An 18231-nucleotide genomic window follows, 5' to 3' on the forward strand; every position below is an offset into this window, starting at 1 on the left:
CAAGAAGTGAAGAACTGAAAGTACACTGATATAGTTCAATGAAAATATGGGGCACAGTGGAGAGACCTAAAGGCCTTGACCTTTAAAAAGTAGATGTAGAAAACGCCATGTACAGGGAGATAGGACTTGAACCAGTAAAAACAATGCAATCACTTGTGTGTACACTAATGTGCATGCATACATGGGTGTGTTAGTTTAGAGGACTTTATCTCTACTCTGGGGAATAAGTTTCCAGAAGAAGATTTACCTGGAACTTAAATTCCTAAAACTAAGACCATGATTAAAATTATCTTAATAAGACACTACGTTTTTTTTTTTTAAATTTCTTATTCATTTATGATAGTCACAGAGAGAGAGAGAGAGAGAGAGGCAGAGACATAGGCAGAGGGAGAAGCAGGCTCCATGCACCGGGAGCCTGATGTGGGATTCGATCCCGGGTCTCCAGGATCGCGCCCTGGGCCAAAGGCAGGCGCCAAACCACTGCGCCACCCAGGGATCCCGACACTACGTTTTTTTGAGACATCCTCACAACCCTTTTGGATAGATATCCTATCTCTTTAGCTGCAGATTTATCATTATGACTCAAATCTCCTGGCTCCTGGCTAGTGATCCTTCCACTAGGCAAAACTATGTTCCTTCCAGAGTTGAGCCTCTGAATCTAACCCCACAGAGAAGAGACACAAACCTGGATTTCCGGAAGTCTCTGGGCACGGACTCGGATTTGATGCTTCTCCCGGAGGTAAGTGCTGACCACATCAGGATTCAGCCAGGTGTTGTGGATCTGGACACCAATTCTCATCCCCCTGCTGGGGGTTCTCCCATAATGCTCTGCTTCCAGGTAGTACCTGGTACCACCAACCAGCTCCAACTTGGGAGTCTTCCGTTGCCAGACCCCCTCATTCCTGTCCTGTTCCCAGGCGTCAAACCAGTCAGCAGTACCCACCCTGATAGAAGCCACTTTCACCTGTGGCCCAAGAAGCATATCATAATCAACATTGTGAAGCTTATGGGCATTTCTTTCTCAAACAGAAAGTGTCTGGACAGCTACTAACAGGGTCTTTGGACTGGTCTGCTTTTCCAACAGTTAGCCTGTGATTTTGTATGCTTCTTCCCTCCTCACTCTATCTCGGTGTATTAAATTGTATTCAGGGCAGCCCAGGTGGCTCAGCGGTTTAGCGCTGCCTTTGGCCTGGGGTGTGATCCTGGAGACCCAGGATCAAGTCCCACATTGGGCTCCCTGCATGGAGCCTGCTTCTCCCTCTGCCTGTGTCTCTGCGTCTCTCTTTCTCTCACGAATAAATAAATAATATCTTTAAAAAATAAAAATAAATTGTATTCAGATGGATGGATGGATCATGTTTAGAGCAGAACCAGCCAACCTAAAAGCCTGGCTTTACATGATACTATGGATAAAATAGTACTAAGCCAGTCTAAAGACATTTTAGAGAAATCTAAAATGACTCGACCACATCAAAATCTATGATGTTCCTCTAGCCAACTTACAAAGCAATTTCATAGAAGCATGTTAATAATTTGAGGGAGGAAATGTGGTTCTCTGTCCATGGCGCTAGTGAATTTTGGCTTTTTGTTAAAAGCACCTTTTCTTATCCTTCAAAGCTGACTTGGAAATTCCTAACTAAGACTGGTTACATCTCTACCCAAAAATCAGTGGAAAACGCACAAGTTTTAGAGGCAGACAGATAGGAATTTGAACATGGCCCTGGATTGGCCATACAATCCTTCTCAGTCTCAATTTGCTTATCTGGAAAATGAAGATAAATATACTTAGCTCACAGAGATGCTGTGAAGATGAGACACAAAGTACATAAAAGAGGTAGCTTAATGCCCTGGCTTATAGTAAGTACTTAAAAACATGCCAACACATTCAACCAAATTCTTTTTCAATAATTAAAATCATGTCGATTAGATCTCAATTTTCAAAACAAATTAATAAAAAAAAATACCCCACACACATACACACACAAAAAATGAAATGTTAAAACCCCTGGTTGCTTAGTGGCATGTTACAACTATTAGTAGAATATGAGAGCTTTAGAGTTTATTCCTTTTTTTTTTTTTTTTCTTTTCAGGGAAGAAGAAAAAAAAACATAAGAAGGAGGTGAATACCTTCATCCTTGGGTCCTCTGACTGGCTGAAGTATAGGGAAGCTTGGTTGTCAGCCTGGATCCAGAAAGTGTAATTATTTGTCTCTGGGGCCACAAAGAACCCACTGAGCCGTGCTCTGGAAAGCACAGAAACAGAGAGAAGTGAGAGAAACCCACACCCGAAACACTGACCCAACAAATGGACTCCCTCATACTTTGTTTTTCTTTATGGCAAAATGAGGAAGAAACGCTTAACTCTTGTGCCACCTGAGCAGTCAGGGTACTCTGTAAACAGCTCTTCCTGTGGCACTTGCAGTCAATATCTCAACCCAACCCTTCACAATGGCCAGGACTCCCTTTGCAGTCATGTGTCTTTGGGAAAGTTGTAGCCACAGCACAGGGCTGCCTGGAAGCTTAGCTGAGAACATTTACTAACAGTGCAGGGCCTGGCCCATGATAGGCACTCAATTAATAATAAATATTATTCTGATTATTAGAAATAAAGAGAGATCACCAATCAGAATTTTCTCTGACTTCTAGAAACCTTGTTCCTTGTCTCCTACTCCAATGCATCATACTTCATGATGTGTGTTAGATAATCTCTCTGGCAAAAGCCAGTGATTAGCCACATTACAAGTGTGTGTGTGCACAGCTCTAAGTATACGTGGATAATCATAAATCAACAAGAGTGTTTCCTGCCAAATAATCTTACTTGATGGGTAGATAACACTTTGAAGTTCTTTTTGAAGGGAGTAATAGACTTGACATGGCCCCAAGTGATATTAAGAGAGGCTTTTGTTTTGTCTTCCTCATATTAGCCATTAATTTCACAGAAGCAGGTGTTTATGTGAGATTTCAGACTCGTGTGTCTCTTTAAAGTATCGTATTCCTATGGGTGAAGAAGGATGCGTGCATAATGGGGTGTAGGTGGATTTACAGAGAAATCATGAGACTTGAAATCCCAAAAATTCAGAGATTAGTCCTGCTGTTTGACAATTGCATAATATTAGAAAGACACTTTACCTATTGGGGACTATGATTCCTCATCTGCAAACTAGACCTATAAATACTTCCTCAGTATTGCTCCTCATGAACTAACTTGTCTTCGAAGGCCTGGAGCATGGAAATAAGTCAATGAGCATCAGTTGAACTGAATCAGAAGACGAGCAGACACACCAGATACTCTGAGGAATGTTAGTACATGCTGCCTGACCTTGCTCTGTGGCTGTACATGAACATGACAAGGCTGGTCATTCTTCAAGATCATGACCTTGCTCTCTACCTTCTAAACTTCTCAATACCGAACACAATGTTGTACGTAATGTAAGCAGTTTTTCATTATCTGAAGGTTTATCCATTAAACGTTATCTCAACAAACGAGGGGGGTGATTTGCTGGGAGCTTACCAGATACCTCACTACCTACAGAGACTATTTTTCCAATTAAAAATATTATGGCCCACAGAGAAAAGTCAGCCGAATGAGTCAATGATTTTGAATTAAAAGACATCATACAACTTCAAAGAAGGTTGCAGGTAATTTTATGAAACATTTTAAAAACATGACCATATTTTTTAATGTTTAAGGATAAATTGTAGAGACCTTAGTATTAGAGATATGGTTAAGAAAATTATTAAACTATCTCAATAAATACCAAGAATATGTTCTGAAAATCATTTTGAAAATAACTATTTTAAGGGTTCATCAAAATGATAATTTATCAATTAATTGATAAATAGTTCAATGCTTTAACAATTTTAAAGAAATGAAGGACAGAAAGAATGGGAAGAGTTACTCTGGCTTGTGGCACCCCCAAATGGCAGTTAAAATTCCCTGCAGGTGATACCATACAGTCAAAATGCCCTTTTGTATTTTGAGATGATCTGACTCTTTCCTTAACATTCTCCCACATACTGAATATAGCTGAAAGGTTTTCCTTTGAAGATTATTGTTAGTTCTCAAAAACTATGATAAAGATGTATCATTAGGTGCCACAAGGGACCACACGATTGCCACTTTAAAACTATACATTGGTGGTTAAATACCTAGTTAGTTAGGCTTCTGGGACAATAGAAACTACTCTTTTCTGTTCAAAGATTTTCTTCCCTACTTGGCTTCTTTGATGTCTGTAATACCCTGAATAAGGAACAAAGTCTTTCATTCCACAATTGAGTTGAAATTTAAATGGCCAAATCCTTGGAGGAAGTCCCAGAATGGCTGGAATTCACATTCAGGGGTCATGACCAACCTCTTTGAGAAGTGATTTGAAAGAAGAAGAGATTCATCACACAGTAAAGAATCCATCCCTCTGTATATACATTGAGGGCACACTAAGGAAACAGTGTGTCTAAGCAATTCTCAACTTTTTATATTTTTATGACCACTTTAAAAAGCTAGACATTTTGACCATGTCCTTGAAGGGATTAAAAATATTCAGAACAACACTAATAGGAAAACCATACTCACATTTGCCGTCACTGCTGTAGAAAACAATGTCTCTTAGGACCCATAATAGCTTCCTCTGCTATGCACCAGCCATTTGGTTGACCTTCAGCACCGGGTGGTTGTTCCAAATGACCAAAGAGCATATTCTTGCTTTTTTCTTTGGCATCAACAACATGTTGATTTCATGTCTTAGCCATGTACCGACATCAAGTTTTACCCTGCTCTCTACCAAGTTTCTGGGCTTATCCAGCTTAATGTTCCAATTAATAGTCATCTCCCAAAGCAGACTGTAAGCAGACTTGTAGAAAATATCAATTATATCTATTGATCAAAATTTCGTGTGCACTATAAAAGGCTTGTGTTACACTAGCATGAGCTGTGGTTGAATTGGTAGCTGTTAGAATTCTTCCCCTGGAAATTTCATTGCTTATTTTCTCCTAGTCTCATGTAGGCTAGTAAAGACACTTTTGATATGAACTCCCACTTTCCTACAGCATACCTGAAAGGTTGCCCTTCTTTGAACCAAAATCCAAACGGTGAACTGGCATTAGGGACAATCTGCCACCGGTATCCAGGGGTGGCTACGGTGAGATCCAAGCCCTCGACAGCTTCTCCAACTTCAAACAGAAGCCCTCGATTGCCTGTAAGACATGCATGCCTCATAAGCATCAGAAGACTTCCATCCCCAAATTGGGGAACTACTTTACCTTGGACAACAGAGTGAAGCTGATCCAGATACTATCTACAAAGGTGAGTCAGCTGAGACCTAGAGGGAGTAGTCCCGTGAGAAATTCTACAGATAACACAAATGTTCTGGAAAGCAGTAAATATTGTGTATTGTAGGACGGAGTCTCTTGGGAAAAAAAGATGCTTGATAAGGAGCAATAAGGGGAAATATTTTCAGAGGACTACAGAAGGGTAGGGAGCCCTTTTTAATGGGAGTGTCAAGGAAAGAGAAACCAATCACGGGGAGAACTGACAGAGCAAACAAATACTATGACTGAGTAAAGGAGGACAACGTCATCATGGGCTCTGACTTCTGTTCAAGAATGAGCTTAAGTATTTTAAGATTTTATTTATTTATTTGAGAGAGAGAAAGAGCGTACACACAAGCACAGGGTTGGGGGGTGAGGGAGAGGGAGAAGCAGACTCCCTACTGAGCAGGAAGCCTGATGCTAGATCCCAGGACCCTGAGACCATGACCTGAGCCGAAGGCAGAAGCTTAACCCACTGAGCCATCCAAGTGCCCCCTCAGTATCTTTTAAGGTCTAGCTCAGCCTGGGAATCCTATTCCCTACAACACTTTTTCCTCCAGAATATTGGCAATCTTTAAATTTTTTCACATGTCATGGCCCCTATTTGTGGGACAAATTATGTAGCATGCTACCATTACATGACATTTTCAAGGATATTGTACTTATTAATTTGTGTTTTATATTAAGCAAACCCTGACACCAAAGGTACAAATATAATCAATATTGCATGCTAACTCGGAATGAAAGTCAAGCAATGGAGTCATCTGTTTGTGGACTCAGATTCTAGCTCTGCCACTAACTAGATGTGCAGCTTTGAGCAAACTTCTTAATGCCTTCATTTTCTTGTGCATCAAAATGGGGTCAACAATATCAAGATCATTCACTAAAGACTAAGGTAGATGGAATTATAAGTCAATCGTATCTCAATAAGGCTGGGGGAAGAAATGAGTCAATTTGACAATTTCAGAAAAAAAAAAGACTAAGGGAGCTTAAAATATATACACAAAGAGCCTGAAATATAGTAAGTACTCAATAAAGGAGAGCTGGGGTAGCTATTATTTTAAACTCCTACTGTTTTTCCTTGTTAAATCCAAAAAAAAGGAAATAGATGCGGAACAAGCAGAAAAATAAGAGCATATTTTTCCCTTTTTAATTTTTTTATTGGAGTTCAATTTGCCAACATATAGCATATCACCCAGTGCTCACCCCGTCAAGTGCCCCCCTCAGTGTCCGTCCTCCAGTTACCCCAAGCCCCCACTCACCTCCCCTTCCTTTACCCCTTGTTTGTTTCCCAGAGTTAGGAGTCTCTCATGCTCTGTCTCCTTCTCTGATATTTCCCACTCATTTTCTCTCCTTTCCCCTTTATTCCCTTTCACTAATTTTTATATCCCCCAAATGAATAAGACCATATAATGTTTGTCCTTCTCCGATTGACTTATTTCACTTAGCATAATACCCTCCAGTTCCATCCACATCGAAGCAAATGTGGGTATTTGTCATTTCTGATGGCTGAGTAATATTCCATTGTATACATAAACCACATCTTCTTTATCCATTCATCTTTTGATGGACACCGAGGCTCCTTCCACAGTTTGGCTATTGTGGGCATCGCTGCTATAAACATAGGGGTGAAGGTGTCCTGCCGTTTCACTGCATCTATATATTTGGGGTATATCCCCAGCAATGCAATTGCTGGGTCATAGGGCAGGTCTATTTTTAACTCTTGGAGGAACCTCCACACAGTTTTCCAGAGTGGCTGTACCAGTTCACATTCCCACCAACAGTACAAGAGGGCTCCCCTTTAAATAAGAGAATATTTTAATGTAGAACTTAGATTAATGGAGAGCTTCCTTTCATGCCTGTGCTGTGCAAGGAAAGATGTTTTGGGCACCTCAAGCCTCCTCTCAAGAAAGGCCAGCTGTGCCACCACCGCCACCATCACCCCAGCTGTAACAACCAGTTGCTGCCAAACATCCCCTGTAGGCCACAGAGCACTCCTGCTTTACATAATAATTTGCCCTAGTTTCACAGAAGAAACTTCAAGAGGTCTTCATAAAGGACTTTAACTCCCAAGAACAGCTGCATTCAGGAAATTATCCTACCATTACCCAAGTAGCTGAAGCAGGAACCACTCAAATAGGGGATAGCTCTCTATTTCCTGACAGGAAACACACATTCTCCCTATCATTTGCTTCAGGAGTTTCCTTTTCTTGGATGGGAGCTTTCCCTGAGTAAAAATTGCAGATCTGGGACCTGGGGAATGCTCAAACCAAAGCTTTGCATGCATTTTCACACCTGAATGGCCTTTCTTTAGAAAGGCTTCTTCTGCCCCACGCTGGGTTACTTTCCCTGTAAGTGCTGAGCTCCTGGAGTTGAGCTCCCTGTCTATAGTTTAACCATGAAGTCAGCCCCTCATGGGACAGGTGAGGAACACAAGATGTGCAGCCTGTGGTTCCAGGCTACGTGACATGCCAACCACCCTTAGTCCCTAACTATGCTTGAGCTTCCAATTCTAACACTTACCAGAAAGGTGCGTTGGTGGTGTGCTTTTGATCTGCAGCCATGACATGCAAGCTTTAAACAGAAAAGAACAAGTAGAACCTGCCACCTTGCCTCCTCTATTTCTGCCCACACCAGGCATAAACTTGAGTCAATGGTGCAACACATCCCTACTTTTCAAAAAAACAGACAGCTGCCCCTGGAGGAAGGAGAAAAGGCATTTAAATGCATTCCACTGTGCCCTGCTCCCTAGCCTTGCCTACTGCTGTCATGATGAGCACAGGAGGGCACTCTAACGCCCCGACTTCTTAGACAAAGGGCTCACAACTGACCCATGGCATGAAGGGAGGCAAGTTAGGGTCTTCCCACCAGTAGCTACCACAATGTCTTGACTGCCATTCTGCTTTCTAGATCGGGTCTCCCCTGGCCATTCATCTGGTTGGGGCTAGTACAGTGTCACTCAATATTGGAACAAAGCTCAGAGCCTCTCTGAAAGGAAAGCCCTGACAGTGGTATCACAGGCCCAGGGCTCACCAAGCTAACCATTCAAACAGCTGAGACGGCAAACACTCATTTCTATTTCCCAGTCTCTCATGGTCATGATTGGAGGTCACTGAACAGCTATGGTGGCTTCCTTACCTGCCTGAGGAGCAGTGAGTCTTGCCCGTTTTCCTGGAGCCCTAGTGGTACACTCAATCTTCCTGGGAGACATGTGTCTGATATCACATGGAACACCTAAGGAGAATTTCTGAAATTAGAAAAATGGATAAAAAGAGAAAGAGAGAGGTATATAGATGTATATAGAAGTATATAGAGGTATATAGATGGCAGGACAACATGACCACATTGAAGTAGACAGCTCCTATTATCAGGCAATGAACTGGATGTTGTTCTCCCAAATGAAGGGGGCCAGGAAAGGGAGAGTTCAGGGCAACCAGACACAGGGCAGCTTACAGTAATCAGAAAGAAAACAGGCTAAGCAGTGCCATTCACTGAGAATGCACCAAACCACTCAGCTGAGTGTAGGAGGTTAAGTGTGACATGAGATGGTGAGGATATTTTCCTGCACCGTTGGTGTTGCCAATTGAAGGAAACTCCCACCAGGCAGAACTGAAAGTTCTAGAAGAATCCCACAAAAGGATTAGCCAAGTAGGCATTCCAGAAGACTCTGCCTAGCAGACTCCTGCCCACTTCAACTTATAGAGAGAGCTAAGCAAGGAGAGTGGGGAGAGAGGTTGCCTTGCAGCAGGAGTAGACGTTTGTGAAGATGCAGCTATACTATTCCCTTCTCTTCATTCCCAGAATGAGGACACCTGAGGGAATTGCCCATGAATTATGAGTGTGTCCACAGAATACTCTGTTCCTGCAGGACTGCGATCCCACATAGTCTCAACCAAACAGGTAAAATACCATAGAACAGGGTGGCATGATGAGTCCGAGGAGGCAAAAATTGCTTCCCCCACCCTCTCCATATCATTAGAAATACATAATCTCCTACAGCAGTTAAAACTATGAACTATTTTCAGCCATTTCAACTTAGTTACCTGCTATGGTAACCAGGGCAGGATTGTCGAAGAAGTCTCCTGTAATTATGATATCTGTTTTTCCCCCAAGGCTTCCAGTTTCTGGAAACACTGATAGTATTTCTGCAAAAGAAAAAAAAAGAGTAAGCTTCTGAATATAGGCCAGAATGTGACACAGAGAATAGTATAATAATAGAAAGCTATCAATAATGTATTCCTTACTTGAACTTTCTAAGACAAGCAATGGTTAGAATTTTTTCTAGTAGCTATTTAAAACGCATAATATAAAGTCTCATCTATAACAATATGCACTAATACATATAATACAGGATCAATATTTCAAAGTGACTGAATCACTCATGCTATCAGCAGAAATCCCTACATACCAGGATGCTTTCTTAGGAAATCTGTCACCAGATCTCAAGTACTCAATTTATAAGTCACAGAATAGTAGGTTATATGTTATGGAGGAATCAACTTTGGATGTACCAGGCAAGACCTCCGTTCACCCATGAGTCTGCAGTGTGCACTAAGCAAAAGAATGAATTCCACCACTGTCTTCGGGAAACTTGCCTCCTCCCCAACCCACACGCTCCTCCCCCATGTGCACTCACCACCTCAAACCTGTTCTATGCTGCCTCCTGGTTGCTTTCAAAACCTCACTGTCATATGCCATCCATCTACCAGAATGTAAGATTTCTAATCTTTTCCTCTCCTATGATCCAACTTTGACCATTCTGAGTTCCATTCCCTCAAGAGGAAAGAGGAGTTGTGTTCTCCAATAAACTAAAGATACAAAGAAGCTAATCATGAATGGTTATGGATTTTATCAGGACATTTCTTACACAATGCTTTTGCCCATGACACAGTATAATTATCTGGGCATTCTGGAGTAGTGAAATTAGAGAGAGCACATGAAAGTGCACAGGGGAGGTTTAGGAGTAGAGTGAGGGTCTGGTGAAAGAAAGAAATGTCTAGAAATGACTCCTGAGCTGAATCTTGAAGCATAAATTAGAACTGGCCAAGTAGAGGAAAGAGAAGAAGGGAAAGGGTGTTTAAAGGCAAGCAATAGCCTGAGTATGGAGAGAAGTTGCATTTAAAGTTCATGTCAGTGTTGCTGGAATATAAGAAAGAAAGAAGGAGCAAGAGAAGCAGATGAGGAGGACACCAGAGTGTGGTATCTGGTACCCTTTCCTATAGAGGGCACCCAGCAAGGGAGAGGCATCAGATGTATGTTTGGTATAGGGCATGGTGGTGGCGATGTAAAGCATGAACCATCAGGGGACAGATGGTACATCAGGGCCCCTGGGAACCATTGTGGCAGGCTGGGCAAGAGAGGATGGGGTCCTGATTCGAGGCAATGGTTGTAGAGACAGAGTGAATACATCATATTTAAGAAATCCATGGGAGGTCTAATTGCAGTAAATAATATAAAACCATATCAAGAAATGGATGTGAGGTAAAGCTGGCAGAAACTGGTAACTAAATGGATTAGAAACAGGAGAAGGGAAGAAAACTGTAGATGAATCCCAAGACTCTTGCTCATCTACTTCTTTTGACAGTTTTTTGAGTTAGGACAGACACCATTTTTTCCAGTTCATAGATACTTAATTACAGCTCAGAAAGGCTCAATGACCTAACCAAACTCAAGGTGTAATTGAATGCCAGCCCTTAGAAGCTCTGCCCAGAGCACTTTGTCACTGTCCACATCTCCTCTCCTGTAGCTTCCTCTGCTATGAGAAAGTTCTGGTGCAAGAGAGTCCTCACCCGACGATGTTGGTGCCAAAAATAGCTATGTGATTGGAGATACCTGTCAGCCTGTCTGGCATTCAGGGTTCAATAGTGTTAGGCACATTCACCAGGAAGCTTTGGGTGGCCAGGCAAGTGTACTTCCCATTGTATCTTGGTAATGTGCATAAGATTTTGAATTGGATCTGCATTTCTAGCACTAGGAATTTTGGTTTCTTTGCCTCTCTGGGTCTATTTCTGCAGGATCTGTAAAATGAGACTAGTACTATAGCTATCTCATGGTTGAATTAAATAAATATTGAGATTGCATGTAAAACAGTCAGCAAGGGCCAGCCATGCTTCTCGTGGCCCTTGCCATCACCACCCCCTCAGGTGGCTTCTTCAAAGTCACTCCCAAAGAGACTAGTTACACTGTTTAAAGAAAATAAAGACAATGGTCAAAATTCAGCTTTTTACACAATTAGACTATTTAGAGAGGGAAAGGCATTTGCCCCATGATCTGTGAAACTTCTTGCACTTTTGGCAAAGGCTTGATCCTGCTGTCCCTGGATTTGCACCTTCCTCACAGACTCGTCTTCAATGGCTTTATGATCATCTTCAAGACTCAAATCTAAGCACTCTTCTTGAGTGGTCAACTTTCTACTATTGAATTGGGTTCACAATTTCATGCAAGTTGCCAATTTTCAGCATTCATCTCTTAACACAGAGGTTTGCTCATCAGATAACAACCCTATAATTTAGCATCAGTATCAGCCAGTCATAATTTGTTGGGTGATGCTCAGAGGTGGTGTTAAAGTAACTGGAAAGATGCACTTTTGTATTTTTTGGAGCCACCTCTTTTCTATTATTTCTCAGAACATAGAACAAGGATGACTTCCTTTCTTCCATTCAGTTTATATTCACAAACTTTGTATAGAAGTCTATGATCAAGCAACTAAATATAGATAACATAGCAACTAAAACTGACATTCACAAGACCCCTGGGTGGGTCAATGGTTGATCATCTGCCTTTGGCTCAGGGAGTGATCCCAGAGTCCTGGGATCGAGTTCCACATCAGGCTGCCCCCAGGGTGCCTGCTTCACCCTCTGCCTATGCCTCCGCCTCTCTCTGTGTGTCTCTCGTGAATAAACAAAATCTCCAAAAAATAAAAAATAAATAAAGCTGACATTCACACAAGCAACTTCTCACCCAAAATCCAAGGATCACTCATCATTATGGGACCACCTTCAGGTGCCCAAGGCCAAGAGAAATGGCCAGGAGAAAGGGAAGGAGGATCCAACACTGAGTGAGGCATGAGGGAAGGAGCGAGGAAATCATACCTGAGTATGTCTGGTATAGGAAAAGGTCCAGTTTAGCACTGACCAGCCATGCATTCTTGTGTACCATGGACCTTCCAAGACAAAGTTTTGGTTTAGATGAGAAAAGCATTTGAGATTGCATTTCTTAAACTGGCTACCTAAAATAAAGATTGGGGGCCAATGTCTCCTGATCTTCAGAACAGTTTCTTTACCACTGGTAGAGAACGATACCAATGTGGTGACATGTGTTTTGTGACTTAGAAAGTTTTTGTATGGTGATGGTAATACCTACTTCACAGAATCACAAGCATTAGGGAAAGATGAGCATAAAGGGGCCTGGGAAGTAGCTGGCTTAGAATAGATCTTTAATAGATAATTAGTGTTATTACTTCCTAAATTTGAGAGAAAGAGAGAACCTCCATACTTGGGGCTGTGAGCTATAGGCAATGTGTCACATTATGTCCCATAATGGGATGAATATCAGCTATAATATAGTACGCTTTTCAGGAAAACCCCTGACAAATTCAACATTAGGTAAAGCATGCAAAAATCATTCAGAATCATAATGCATGATGCTATTCTGTTCCTATATGTTTGGAATTTTACATTATAAAAGGTTCGAAAAAATAAGCAAGATAAGAAAGAGATTGATAAAAAAAAAAAAGAAAGAGATCGATAATATAAGGTGGCAATAAATTTACTTGCTTCCAGTTACTTACTTTCCTTTGTTAAATACTGAGAAACTAACATTCTGGGAACCTGTAACAAAAATAAACAGACATTAACACCAGAGTCTGCATATATCACCATGTATGAGACATGCCATTGCTATCATAAACCCAAGGTCACCAGGTATCACCAACTGACCACCTAAACCTGGAATTTCTTTAATAGTGCCCAAAAGAAACACTGCCGAGACTTAGCACCATCAGTGCTGACTCACAACAATAAGGGATAAATGTAGTGATGCATAGCAGGTAAGAGCCCAGGCTTGCAGCTACACTAAACATCATAAGTCTGGCTGCACTGGCTACTAGCCACAGTTTTTTCACCTATAAAGTGAAAATAATTCTACCAACTCACCAATCCACTTATTGTGAGGATTACATTAGTTTCTATTTAAGCTGTTTGTATAGCTTTTTAAGTGGTTCTCAATACGTGGTAGTTACTATTATCATCGTTATGAGAACAAATTCTTAAAATCGTATTTTTCTGTTACAAAAAAAGAAACAGGTAAGACTTTAAATTTGTGTTACTTCTTGAACAGACCTATGTAGTTGCCTTCCACACGGCACTGCAGAGTCCCAAGACCATGGTCTTCCTGAAGAGGATAGCTAAAGAAAGAATCAAAACCTGAGGTGAGAATTATCAGACATATATACACAATGGAATGTTACTCAGCCATTAAAAAAATGAAATCTTACTATTTACAATAATGTGGATGGAGCTAGAGTGTATTATGCTAAGCAAAATAAATCAGTCAGAAAAAGGCAATTATATGATCTCACTCATATGTGGAATTTAAGAAACACAATAGTTAGGGGAAGAGGCAAAAAAAGAGAGGGAGGCAAACCATAAAAACTCTTAACTATAGAACAAACTGAGGGTTGATGGAGGGAAAGTGGGGGGATGGGCTAAATGGGTGATAGGGATTAAGGAGAGCAATTGTGGAGCACCTGAGTGGCTCAGTCAGTTAAGCATCTGCCTTTGACTCAGGTCATAATCCCAGGGTTCTGGGATTGAACCTCATATTAGGCTCCCTGCTTAACAAGGAGTCTGCGTTTTTCTCTCCCTCCTGCTCGTTCTCTCTCTCTCTTTCTGATAAATAAATAAATAATTTTTTTAAAATGGAGGACATTTGTTATGTTGAGAACTGAGTATTATATTGTAAGTGATAAATCACTAAGTTCTCCTCTTGAAACCAGTATTACACTGTTAACTAACTAGAATTTAAACAAAAATTTGGAGAAAAAAAATGTCAGCCCAAAAAAAGAACAATTCCAAGCAAACAAACTGAAGACAGTAGGAAGAAACTATATTATAGAATTTGGCTCTACAAAATGCCAGTCCTAAAAAACTGAACCATAGAGTATATAATGGCCTTGTGATGGCCTCACAAGAAGGTTAAATCTACTCAGTCCTAAGTGAAGTGAAAATCCAGCAAAATGTTGGTTAGCTAAACTGTAAGCATGTAGATGTAGACACTCATTTTAAAAATTGTCATTATAATACATAAACAAACAAATCGTAGGGTTTTTTTCCCCTTTGGCTAGTCATTATAGTGGAGCGGTTAAGGGCATGAACTTGGAGTCTGGCAAGTTACTAGACCCCTCCGTGCCTCAGTTTCCTCCTCTATAAAGTGGGATAACTATATGTCCTCATAAGGCTATTGGGTAACTTAAATGTAAAAGTGCTAGAGCAGGGCGTGGCCTAGAATGAGCACTTAGTGTTAGCTATTTGTTCTTAAGAACAGTTTCAGAATTCACTTCAATTTGCATTTCCAATCAATTACCATGTATTTTCCAGTAAGTCTAAAAACAAGGCAGTCAGCAGTTATGGGTTATCTATATTTAAAAAAAAAATAGATGTGGGGTGGGGAGAAGGCTAGAGAGAGAGAAAGAGAGAGAGAGAAAGAAACCCACATGGAAGAAGCTAATAGCATGTATGTAGGCAGGAAAGACACTCACCAGCTTCCTGTCTGCCTGTTTATAAGAGAGCAGGCTGTGACCCATTTGTCTCCTTGAGCTTCCAAGATCAGTGGGCTTGATTTTTTTTAAATGGGGAAAAAAGACATGAGACAATAGTGTAAGGCTCCAGTAAACACTCCTGGCAAAACTCACAGGAAACATTGTTATAAGCATTCTCTGGATTTATGGGGCATTCTGCAGGTGGCCGAAGCCTGTCCCCTGAGGAGATGTTAAATCTACTCTCGGCCTGCAGGTAGGAGTGCATAGCACTGTTGCATGGGCCACATTTGACACTGCAGAAGGAGCATCTCCCTTTTCCCCCCAAATCTTCGTCATGTCTACATTGGCTATGTTGGGTCTACACAGAACTACTGTGGAATTTATGCCTATGTTCCTACTTCCCAAAGCTCTATCCCAGACCCAGGCTGACATGGGACCAAGCAGTGAATGTGGCATATTATGTATGTACTTGGGCCTTCTAGACTCCACAGAAAGAGTCATTTCCTTTCAAGACAAGTAGACTATGACTTAATGGCAGGAATTAGATCCCGAGAGTAGCCAGATCATGTCCTCTTCCACTAGGGCAGAATCACAGAGAAGGAACAGAACAGAGGAGGAGATCCCCATCTAGGAGGACGAGGAAAATGAGACACAGTATATAGAATCTGCTCAGCTATAGTAACACTAGGTTTTTCTTCGACTTTATCAATCCTCACTGAAACTAATTCAGATGTCATGTAATCACAGTTGCTAAAGTTGCCGCCAAACACAACTTTAATACTTACCCTCTGGTTCTCCTCTTTTCCTAACACACATGATTTAATAGTAGCACTTTCCATTTAAAGAGTCTCTGGTGAAGAAAGTCATGTTGGCAATCCCAATCATTCCCAGAAAACAGTAAAACTCTCAGTACCTTTTCCCATATCTTCCTCCGATCACGCTAACACAGTTTCTAAATGCACAAGTGCATACCAACCAAACAAGGAAGTTATGATGGTCTTTTGGGTTCACACATCGTTTTATAAAATATTTATTTCAGCCTGAGAAACATGGGGAACAGGGTAAGAATCGCAAAAGAAAACCCACAGATGAAATTACAGCACGATTCACGCTGAGCCCAGAGTGACTAGTTGTCAGTAAATAAATGGACTGACTTAATCGACCAGTTGCAATTACATTAACAAAGTTTGCTGAAGCCCAGCTCACCAGGGACCATAAACCGCAAAGAGGAAAACAGCAATTCTGTGCCAACTGCTCAGAATTTATTGCTATTGGGGAAGCTGGTCTCAGGAAGCAATCCAGCATATTTGTAACTAGTTGAACACCGAAACAAACATACACTTACCTATCAATGTACTCAGCATCAAAATCAAAGGTTTCTGATCTTCCAGTGATAATCCAGCCATACACATGTATCATTTTTCCTGTTTTAAGATTTTTTAAAGAGTTAATACACTTAGCTCAAAACATAAATTATAACATAAACTATTTCTTTTTGGTTCATCTATTTAATACAGCCGCATTGGTCATGACTCAGAATATTAACGCCTTTTAAAAACCGTACAACAGGAAAAGAGTGCCAAGTATGATCCAGTGATCAACACTACGTGTTAGAAAGGCTAAAATAACCAATTATTGCAATCACTGACATAATCATCTATGTATGGAACATAGAAACAATAACAGGTCTTCCTCACAGTCCCATAAAGTATGAGGCTTTTAGGAGGAAGGTATCAGTTTCCACACACTGCCTCATTCTACTTTCTTGGCTATGTATAGACCATCCACTTAACACGAGATTTAAGGACAATGTGCCTTGGGGTGCCTCACATTTCTATAGACTTTCCTCTGGACACTTGTTAATATGGACAAGCGAGAAGGTTCCTATCACACAATCTGGTTAAACTGTTTCCATATCTCAGAGTACAAAAGAGAAATGTCAAGGATGACCCAAAAGGATGGGAACTGAGAAAGGAGAGAATGAAATAGAACAGAGTTATGGCTTAAAGGATGGACAATTGCACATATTCATTCAACCCATATGCTCATGTTCAAAGATTGGGCAAATTGGGGATCTGCAAACAGCTGGTGTCTGCCTTGCTCACTGACAAACAGTTGACTTCTACTGCTGAGCTCCTCGATGTGACTCACAGGGATTTCCACTGGGTAACAAGCATTGCCTTAATACTCCCCTCTTTTGAATTAAGTTCAAGAGGAAGTGCAGGCATCAGCAATCCCCTCTCAGCCAGGTGCATTCTCGGTACTGTCCCTACCCACTCTGCTCACAGGAGGTGAGAAAGGAATCTGATGTAACTCTTTCTCAAAAAGAGTTTGGGGGCCCCTCCCGGATGCTATATGAGCTGATTTCTTCCACAGTTGAAAATACCTAAACTCAGCTCTGTGGAACTACATGAGGCAAGGTTTTAAGCAAACACACCATAGCTAGGTGATGTAGTTAAAGTTCACCAGACAACCCTACAGCCTGGAAATGTGTGCCTTCCAAATAATTAGAGAATCTGACCAGCTTGTCATAGTCTTGGAGCATCACAAATGATGTTAAGAGGTGAGAGAGGTTTTGGTCAGTAAGTAAAACCTGAAAGTTGGAAAAGAAAAGAATACCTATGGGGGGCTCATGAGGTCACCGAGTGCAGTAGGCTTTGAATCTCTTCATGGCCACATTCAAAGTCACAAAAGAACATCACCAAGTTGTTTCCTTCACATTGTGCTTGTGTTTTATTAATACAAGATGACTTTCATACGGGGTCATAGGATGACTGGCACTGGAAGCGTGGGAGACTTCAAGAAGTATGAGAGCCACTGTACGGTGAGTAGGTAGAAAGGGACCTTAGCCAAAGGTCATGGACACAAAGAAAGCATAGAGTCCGGAGCTCTCTGCTACTATTAACAACTGGCAAAATAATTTCCCTTTGTTTGAATAGAGCTAAGTTATTGGTTTCCTGGCTTTGGTGAGCATGATTTCTAGCTTTGATGGGCACAGTTTTAAAAATTGGTAACAAGTTCTAAAATTGGGAATTCTGTGAGTTTCTGTCTTATTTCTAAACAAAGAAGCCCAATAGAAGCTGAGAAATGGCTAAGCCTGCCTATGGTGCCAGGGGATTCCATGTCACAGTGGAGGACTGTTAACCACATATAGAAATTCAGCTGCTAATG

At 41.2% G+C, this 18231-nt stretch overlaps 1 protein-coding gene across 1 annotated transcript in view; it reads right to left on the reverse strand.

The window, feature by feature from the left end:
- Positions 1-18231, reverse strand: part of PKHD1 (PKHD1 ciliary IPT domain containing fibrocystin/polyductin) — a 469885-nt gene that overhangs the window by 429619 nt on the left and 22035 nt on the right. The window contains 10 exon segments of the mRNA XM_038554300.1: positions 686-964; positions 2128-2242; positions 5048-5189; positions 8442-8537; positions 9347-9448; positions 12395-12465; positions 13093-13132; positions 13643-13707; positions 15061-15135; positions 16406-16484. Coding sequence (XP_038410228.1) covers positions 686-964; positions 2128-2242; positions 5048-5189; positions 8442-8537; positions 9347-9448; positions 12395-12465; positions 13093-13132; positions 13643-13707; positions 15061-15135; positions 16406-16484 — 1064 coding nt within the window.

This window comes from Canis lupus, chromosome 12 (genome assembly GCF_011100685.1).
Source record: "Canis lupus familiaris isolate Mischka breed German Shepherd chromosome 12, alternate assembly UU_Cfam_GSD_1.0, whole genome shotgun sequence".
In the NCBI taxonomy this organism is placed as follows: Eukaryota; Metazoa; Chordata; class Mammalia; order Carnivora; family Canidae; genus Canis; species Canis lupus.